This window comes from Pterocles gutturalis, unplaced genomic scaffold (genome assembly GCF_000699245.1).
Source record: "Pterocles gutturalis isolate BGI_N339 unplaced genomic scaffold, ASM69924v1 scaffold50741, whole genome shotgun sequence".
Classification (NCBI taxonomy): Eukaryota; Metazoa; Chordata; class Aves; order Pterocliformes; family Pteroclidae; genus Pterocles; species Pterocles gutturalis.
In genome coordinates, this window is record NW_010099700.1 from 5192 (window position 1) to 14874 (window position 9683).

General features: G+C 35.5%; 1 protein-coding gene across 1 annotated transcript in view; it reads right to left on the reverse strand.

Moving 5' to 3' along the window:
- Positions 1 to 353: 353 nt before the first annotated feature.
- LOC104464277 (multiple C2 and transmembrane domain-containing protein 1-like) overlaps positions 354 to 9683 on the reverse strand; it is a gene marked incomplete at both ends in the record, with an annotated part of 10106 nt that continues 776 nt past the window's right edge. The window contains 3 exons of the mRNA XM_010076938.1: positions 354 to 392; positions 6757 to 6865; positions 7408 to 7487. Coding sequence (XP_010075240.1) covers positions 354 to 392; positions 6757 to 6865; positions 7408 to 7487 — 228 coding nt within the window. The remainder of the gene's footprint in view (positions 393 to 6756; positions 6866 to 7407; positions 7488 to 9683) is intronic.

Below are 9683 nucleotides of genomic sequence, written 5' to 3' on the forward strand. Positions count from 1 at the left end.
GTGAACAAGTAAGCTTTAAGGAAATTGTTTATACATGAGAAATTAAAGACATTAAATTAAAAAGAATCAGGATACATTTGTGACTTAGATGAAGTTACTAGATCACTTCAAAATAGGTTATAATGCTACAACAAAGTTGAGAGGTTTAACGATTACATTAAAAGATCAACTGCTTCATGATTTTGATTTGATGAAACACAAAACAATGTCACTAAAACACAATTTGAAGGAGAATAAATTCTGTGCCACAAGCTTCCAGTCCCAGATGGCATGTTTGGTAAAACGTCATAATTCTTCTAAACAACAAAAAAAAAACCAAACACAAAGCCAGAAGACCACATGCTAAAAGTTACCTTACTTGATCTTTTCCAACTCTTCCTCATTAGCATTGTCTGAAAATAAAATAGAGCATTTTAATTACCTTTTCTCTACAAGACAGAAAAGGAGGCCACCTGTCTCCAATGGGACAATCCACATCCAACCACCACTACAACTGAAGCAACACGTACACTCCAGCAACAACTAACACGAGACTGAAATAAATCCAGACAACTAGCACTGCTGCTCACACCCAGGCACTCTCTTCTGGGTGGTACCAATGTCTCATTGCCAAAGATGTGAAAGCATTAAAAAAAAAAAAAAAATAAATAATAGACAAGCAAATGAAAAAATGAATGTGCCATTACTAACAGTGACTTCAATTTTGACTGATACTTGAATGATAGGGTTTTTTAATATTAATATACTCCAATTTTTTGTAATGTTACTGTTTAGCACGCAGGGGGAGCCACATAAGAGAAATACTGCATAAGGCTCCTTGGATAACAAGCATCTACTACAAAATCCTCAAGGTTACCAGTGTCAATTAGCATCACAACAGTAAAAATTATAATTATGCACATGGGATAGAAAAAAATTCATGCCTTGGCTGTTTAAAAAACCCCAAATGCAGTAGATCTATCCCACTACCTCAATAATTGCAAAACCTTGGCACTGCTAGAGACGACGCCCTGACATGCTGGGAGGCAACGTGTCCACAGACACAGACTATTAATCATTAAACGAAAGAGACAACCTGGTCAAGAAGGATGTGGACAATTTATCTGTGAACACAACTGTTGCTTAAAGCAGTTCTGTGGAAACACAGAGAAATTAATTTGTACAATTTGGTAGAATTTCGCAGCCTGTTGTTGACACTGAGCAAGAATAAATCAAAGACCATTAATTTCTATTGAAACTTTCCTTGTGTAATGAAAAACAAACTTTTTTTTTTTTCATTAACCATTGCAAAACCACTTTCTTTTTCAGATAATGGAAATAAACTTTGGAATGCAAACATGTTCCCTGCTAAGAAACAAAAGTATTACATGGGGGCAAAAAAATGAAAATGGGAGCAAATATATGGGGTTTATATTTTCTAAATATCCAGAAACTTTACAAATAGGCACAGTTTATTGGGAGAATAAAACCAATGAGATGCTGAGGAAAATTTTTAAGTTGCTATGGACAATTAAAGCCTAAAGCCTCTGTGGTAAGTTAAAGATAATTGTAGCACTGTGGCTTTGGAAAGTATACATAGACATTAAACGTTTTATAATAAAACCATTTAGCTAATTTTTATAGGAGAGGCACATAAGAATTGAGTTCCTGGAACATGCCATAGCACCTTCCTTCCTCCTCATTGATGAATTCTACACAGCTACAAGTCAGAGCACAAACTCAGCCTCACTGGGCTTTGGACTAGGCTGTGAGCAAGGAGAGTACGTCCTGATGGCTGAATTAACTACACATCAAATATTATTTCAAGTCTGAGGAGTTCAGTTTGAGTAGCAGCTACAAAAATGCATGTCCGTACTAATTGAGTACATCAGTATCATCACCAGCTGTAGCAGGATAAGCTGAAGCCATCATGACCATCCTTAGAAGCCAATAAAACAAATACATAGCACAGGGCAGATTATGATGGGTGACCTACATGGAACTATTTCATCTGAAAATATTCCACGCCCTGAGTCCATCTCTGTAATTTTTTTTTTTTTTTGCTAAGCTGCTATGATCCCTCTGATAAATAGAAAAAAAAATCACATAAGATTTAAGACAGCAAGCAAATTGACAGCATATTAATGTTAATATTTTCGTATGAAGCAAAAAAGTATTAAGCATCACTTAATCACTTAGAACAAACTATTTAAGGAAAAAAACCAATCCCGTGACTTTTATTCTCATTAAATAACAACACCCAAGTAGCACTCATATTTTCTTTTTTTCCATTTTCAATTCTACTCAGGCCGTTGGAAGTGGTGGAACTGTAGACCCCAACCTCTGCTGGCCCCAAGGCAACAGTTCTCATCAAGCTGCCAATTTTCTGATTTCCTGTAGCTGAGAGTTGCCTAGAAGAACAAGGTTGGAAAGAAGTGTTGCAAGAAAGGCAGGGGAGACATGCAGCTCTGGTGAACCCACAGTCACACTGCAAGGTCTCCAGGGATGGAATATGTGCGCTGATGCGTGCTGGAGAAAGAACCAGAAAAACTCACATGCACCGCGGCACCCACGATGACAACACCAAACACAGAACCTCCAGATGCAATGTACACATTTTCCACTGGCATGCATGCAACGACAAATGCCATACAGGCATGCACAGCACTACACATATCCAAAGGGAAATATTAACACAATACTGTCTGAATGAAACAAACTCCACTGGAGCTGGTCTAAGAAAAAAAATCAAGTCATGGCTAGTTCTGACTTCTTTTAAACTGGTCATCAAAGGGAGAAATTAATGAAAGATACAGAAAGTACATCACAACCACATTATTTTTTCAAAGAGAGAGAAAATAAAATTTTTTAGAGGTCACAGTTCTTAACATTTTTGTATAAACATACTTTCCCCACACTCATTTATTTCACATCTTCTTAGTTTACACTAGTTATCTAAGCTCTCTCTCCTCTCAAAGCAAAATAATTAAAAATGCTGCATTAACGTAAAGGACATTGTTAACAGCACAGAGCAAATGCAAATGAATTACTGGAACTAGTGCTACTGCAACGTAGTTGTGTCAGTCTGGAAATGGATTATACTTTTCACCAACACTAAAGACATTCTTATTTTTATGGTTGTGTAAGAATCATTCATTCATCAATTTTGATTCACAATTAATAATTGTTCAAAAATCAGAAGACAACAGATTGTCTTCTACTCATGTACACAGTTTAAATGCGGTATTACAAGTTCATTGTTTTAAAAGTTCACATTTTTATGCCTTTGGAACAAGCACTAGGTGACAAAAGCCAAAGCTACTTACACACAAATTTTGTTCACCTGCCCATACTCTTACATTAATATTCAGTGATAACTGCAAGCCACTTCTGCATTTTCTTCCAATAAAACGTATTGCAAAAACAAATAGTGTGCACTTATTTATGAAACTAGTATAGTGAATCTCCTTTAATTGAAACCACATCCAATATTCTTCTACTGGAAAAACACAAATTGTAAACTATTTAAGCGCTGTTTTCACAGTCCAGCAGGACTCCTCTCCCCTACCCTGTTATATCATTTTACACACAGTTACATGAACATATCCCTGTAGTAATATTCTTAATTGATACCTGAATCTAAAGATGCATTCTGTTTTGATCCTAGGAAACGGGACCTTCCAGCTGTTAATTCTAAAGAACATCTCATCAGTCAGCACACGGAAAACATCCATTTCATCAGAACATATTTCAGAAAGATAAGCAAGATAACGCTCCTGTGTGTACCAAATCTCTCTCTCATCCTGCACACCTCGAGGTTTCACAAGAGACAGTTCCATCCAAAACAAAACAAAAAAATTACTTTCAAACTGATTGCTATTTTTTTAAACCATCTGTAATAACACCTCTCTCACAGACAGGCGGCAGTATCCAATAACACCCCAATTTTCTACTATTTAACTTCAAATTCCAGCCTTATCCTACAGCACGGGTGTGAACAGCATCAATATTTCCTGTGCAGTGTGACTGGATGCATCTCCCTGTAATACACAGCTATGTTATTTAGATACACTGATAAAACGCTTTGCTACAAGACCTGTCCTCTAGCTACACAAACACATCAAAAATACTTTGATTTTCTCTGCACATCAATGCAGGACCTCTGAAACACTCTCAGTCACTCCAGTTCAGGCAGTGAAGGGATCTTCTTGGCAAGTCTGCAAAGACTTTCTCTGCACCAAAAGTCTTCCGAACGACACATCACAAACAGCAAATCTTGTTCAACAGGGCTGGGTTTGGGTTATGGCTATGGGGCTGCCCAAAATAGAGGATCAGACACAATGTGGCTTCTATGGCTATATGGGAAAGCTAATATTTCTTCCACTGAAGCTGCTCCTTTTTTTATTTCCCTAATGGTCTTAATAAACAGCCCCATTTAAATATATGGAATTAAAGTACCTGAAATCAAAGTAGTAGCAATTAATTTTTTCTGAATTCTTCAGCTTGGCGATTTAACCATTTTACACCATTTACACATGACAATATGTGCAAGAAATTTAGAGGCATCACCCAAACAAATTAAAGCTTATTCAGAACAAAATACATTATTGACATGTAGGCTATATAGGGATATCAAACCAATAGGTTTTCAGAAAATTTCCAATAACTTAGGAAAAGAATACACGTGACGCCAAGAGACAGTGTTTCTGTGTTTTCTATGCAGCAGTCATTAAAGCTTATTTAAAGGTGCTCACGGGTTTCATCTGTATATTTCAACTGTGCTATTTGAGTTACTACCTATATAGAGACATCCAAGTACGAGGGAAGCAGTAATCATTCATACACCAGGTTACACAGATTGGAAATGTAGGAGTTGCTTTAATTGGTACTTTATATGGTGCACTTTTCCAGAGTGGGCAAGAATTAGCCTTGAAGCTGTAATGTAACATTTGAAAATTTTTTGATCTCAACCATATTAAATTCAATAACAGTCATCCTCATTATTGCAAGATTTTTTAAAAATAACCAAGGATGACAGTTTAATTGGAGCGATACATTTTGTAATATATCTACTCCACAGAGAGTAAATAAAATCTAATAAATAAATAAATAAGTACATGTGGTAACTGAAAAAAATATAATTGTGCTTTGAATTATTAAACCCTTCACACGTTCATATACAGCAATTCAATATTAATTTTGTAGGTCATCTTCCCTGCATTGTGACACAAATTCTCTGATTTTACTGCAACTTTGTCAGAACCACTCTAAGATCCATACTGTGGGAAGTCTGGTTTCTAACAATAAAAATAAAGTCACACATTAGGAATCAGGATCTTAGTCTGAACCTGGGGCGTTTTCAGAATGAAGTCCCAGATAACAGTCTGAATTGAAAGAAAAACTGGTCACTTGAGCTAAACTAAAAGGATTAGCTTACTCAACAGGCAGCTAATAATGAAATACGTAGCAATCCACGCCCAACTCTTCCTCCTATCACAACCAGTCAGTTGTCTATGAAAAAAGCAGATAGCCAGCAAGTCTATGGTGCTCCCATCACTTTGGACATTCAGTTCCTAATTCACTGAGTACACGCAAAGATGTAGAAAGAAAAAAAAGGGAATGAAATACATTTTTCAATTTAAGGGATAAACACTTCTGTAGTGCAAATTTGCAAGATAGTATTCTGAGTTGTCTGGACAAACATATTGCTAAAAGAAAGAAAAATACACTGTTTAAATAAACTTCCTACACATTACTACAATTTTCTATTGTTTTTTGTTAAGTTCTAACAGAACGCCACAAAGCAAATTAACAGATGAGGAACATATTTTCAAAACTACATCTCTGTCACACCAAATACCAAACATCTAGTTCCAATAACCTGGCTTACTAGGCTATTTAATAATAGGAGAAAAGTGGAAGAAGAACAATATTACAACCTGCCAATATTCCTCAGGTACGCGAAAGGTTGCTGCGTCACACTGCAGCATACAGAAACATATATGCTCTTACAAAAACCATACAGCTGACCAGATATCAGATACTTTTTTCTTGGTGTCTTTGACTCCAAAGGAATACACATTATTTTACAACCTCTGAGCATGATGTCATCTCTCTTACTTCTGCCATAGTTGTAGTACTACTGCTCAAGTCAAAAGTCAACTGACAAAAAAATCACAAAATATATCCAACTAGAGACAGAATTCATCACAACTAACAGGATCTATACAACTGGAAACTATTTTCACTTACAACTAACCAGCTCAGAAAAATAAGATTGATTAAGGAATTATAATAAACCCAGAAAACCACACAATTTTGTAATTGAAATCTGATAATTAAATTGAAAAATATCAAATAATACTTCATCACTAGAGAGCAAAAAGCAGAAATACTACCGCTCTTCAAGTTTCTTTTTTTTTCAGTGTGGAATAGGAATTAAATGTTCCTATCTAGAGATGGCAGCACTAGGTCCAAAATTCTTCACCAGTAGTTTACTGATATTTTTACAGATCAATCAGCACCATTTACCTGCAACTAACTTTATCGAAACTGACGAACATTTGTGTTCCATCTGGATCCCTCAGTGCTGCCTCTGAGAGGATCCAATTCAGAGGAAGTATGCTGTACTATACCAGAAACACTGCTCAGCATTATTTAAAATATTTGGAAAAATCAAATTAATCTCAGAACATGTGGTTTACTCTTGTGCTTTAAGTCATCCAACCACAGAACAATCACAAGAGGGATGACACATATTAAAATATTTAAAATTACCGCTTCTCGCTGGTCTTCTTTAGGAGCCAACAGAACTGATAACAATATACTTCCCAGATCATGGTCAGGGTAATGAGGATCCTTCAGGCTCAAGGTAACATCTGTTTGCCTAGGAGACAAATATATGTGTATTTATTTTAATTTCAGGCTCTCAGATAATGAAATTTCTGAATGATGAGAATTAAAATCATCTGCATTTATATGAAACTGCTTGAAAATGGTGTCACAAACCCTATTTCTACTTTTAAGTACTGCAGTCTAAACACTCATAAATAAGTATGAAATACTGGTACTCTTTTAAGTACTTGCGTGTAATGAAGTAATTAAATCTGAACTGTAACATTAATGGATTAAAAACCAGAAAAAGTAAGTTAAACAGTAGGTGGTAATGCTATGAACTAAGATAATATAAAAACATGATTAAAGTGGTTATAAAACTAACCTCTTCACAGACTGTAAAAAATGTTGTTATACATTATTAACATCCGTATTACAGTACTTCTCCAAATATAAGTGTTTTTCCTTGGCTAGTTTTATGTGGTGTAGGTTTACATAATTATTTTCCAGCATAATGTTCTATTTGCAATTCCACAAATAGGATACTAGCAGGCAACCACAAAGAAATACTCCACAAGCTTGTTTGTGCCATACCTGTTTAATTCCAATGCAGTGAGATCCAAAAATGCCGAACCAATAAAGTCATCTTGAAGTCCAAAGTCATAGTCAAAGACCTAAGATGCACAGGACATAAATGCATTTTTCAGTATCGGAAATATTTAATTTTTTTATATTTTTTTGCTTTATGAATAGTTCTTGAAACTCCTTTACAGAGTTATAGCTTCATGTTTCCCACATGTTAAACTAGGACAATCTGGAAAGAATCTGAAACTTTCTGGACACAAAATCAAGTTTGAAACTGCTCATACAGATGTCAGAATGTATCACATACCAGCAAAGGGGTATACTACCACTAGACCACTTGTGTGAACAACATCAACTTTATAAAAACAAACAAAGCATTTTTATAAACAAAGGCACTAAAAGAAGGAAGACTGAAAGAACAACTAAAGTTAAGCAGAATCATTCATGTGCTACAATTTAATGGATACCCTTATCAGTTTTCCAAAATACAGGAAGGAAGGTAGGATATGATTGGGAAAAGTGGGTTATTACAGCACTTGCATCAGTATTAGAAATTATAAAACTGTAGGTTTTGAACGTTGTGTAATTTTTTAAGGGTTTATAAATATAATCTAAGATGAAAACTTAATGGATATGGGTCACAAAATAGTGACATTTATTACTCCAATATGAGGACCCTGCCTTCTAACTTACTACGTAAAAGAGGAAGAATCTGGACAAATTTACTGACATCCACCCAGGAATCTGTGGCCGGTATGTGGAATTGCAATGACTCGACATGGATCATGCCTTCCCAAGAAAGAAAGAAGAATAATAAATAAACTGGGGGTGGTTTTTGGAGGAAAACAAAAAGGTGGATGGCAACAGGGAAAAGCTGTGACAAAAAAACTGAAAAGAAAAAAAAAAAAAAAAAAGGTAAATTGTCAAAATCAAATTTTCTAGGCAAGTTAAACTTTCTTGGCAAATATTGTCATGAGAATTTCTGAGGACCAGAATACACCTTCAGCTCAAAGCAAGAATGAGCCTTGTGAACAGCTAGTAATGAGAACATTTAACTGGATGTGACAAGCCCAGGTTCGAGGTCTTCAATTTTGATAAAAATACTTCAAGTATCATATTAGGGAAACTCTTTTCCAGGAGGCAGTTAAAACTGTTCACTTTCTATGAACACCTTAATAAGGACTGGGCTGAGAAAGTAGTAGTCACAGAATCCCACAGTCCAATGGCTACAGCACTGCGGCAGGACTCCAAGGGTAAAATGCAAGTATTTGAGCACAAGTTTATGTTCTTATATGCATCACTCTACCTGAGTGGGCACCCTCATATTTTCTCTATCTAATATTCATTCTAATGTGGGAGGAAAACAACTCAGTTCATGTAGCAAAATAGAACTGTTTTCTGCCCCTACAAATTACGAAGATGAAAACATCAAATGAATATTTTCAGCTGACCTAGTACAACTTAATCATGTCTTAGACTATCTGAACATGCTATAAAAACACAAATATTTCACATGGTGTGTTCATAGTACAAACATCAAGAGATATACTACTTCACACCCTCTTTCGAGGAAAAAAAAAAAAAGAAAACCACACACCTGCTCCCTTGTGACCCTACTGCAGGGCTGGTGTTTGGCATGAATAAATCAAAAAGGTAGCTGTGTTCTAAGTGTCCTTCTTTGAATCCGCTTCTCTCTTTCACAGTGCTGGGCACGAGTTCATTTGTTATGAATCACTAAGCTCAACAGGGGCAGGAAAATGCCAACTGAGAATTACAATTAAATTTATAATTTTCTAATAACAATGTACTCTATCTGAGCAGAATACATGAAACACAGTACAGATCGACACTCAAGGCTGTTTAACTGGCATTCATCTACTAAAAAAATGTACAAATTCATATTTCAGTGCTAATTTTGGTCATGTATTTGAGATTTGGATTGACACTGATCTGAAGCATTATATAATTTCAGAGCAATTAAAAGGATTACTTAGGCAAGACTTAAGTTTCCAATCTTTCTCGAAGCATTTTTTACCTGTGTATATTCTAATTAGTACCCTAAGACTACAGTTTTTCCAACAACTAAAATTTTTATAACTTAATTTTTGTCTACTTTGTTTCACACCATTAAGGATCACTTTTGGATATAGATCATAAACCATTGGAGCCAGAAAAGTACCTTTCCATTCTGTAACTATAAAACAAGGGTCACAGCTTTTCTAGTCTCCATTCCAGTATGGACAGTTGAGAAGTACTAATGGCACTGCTGCTAATTACTCTGGGCA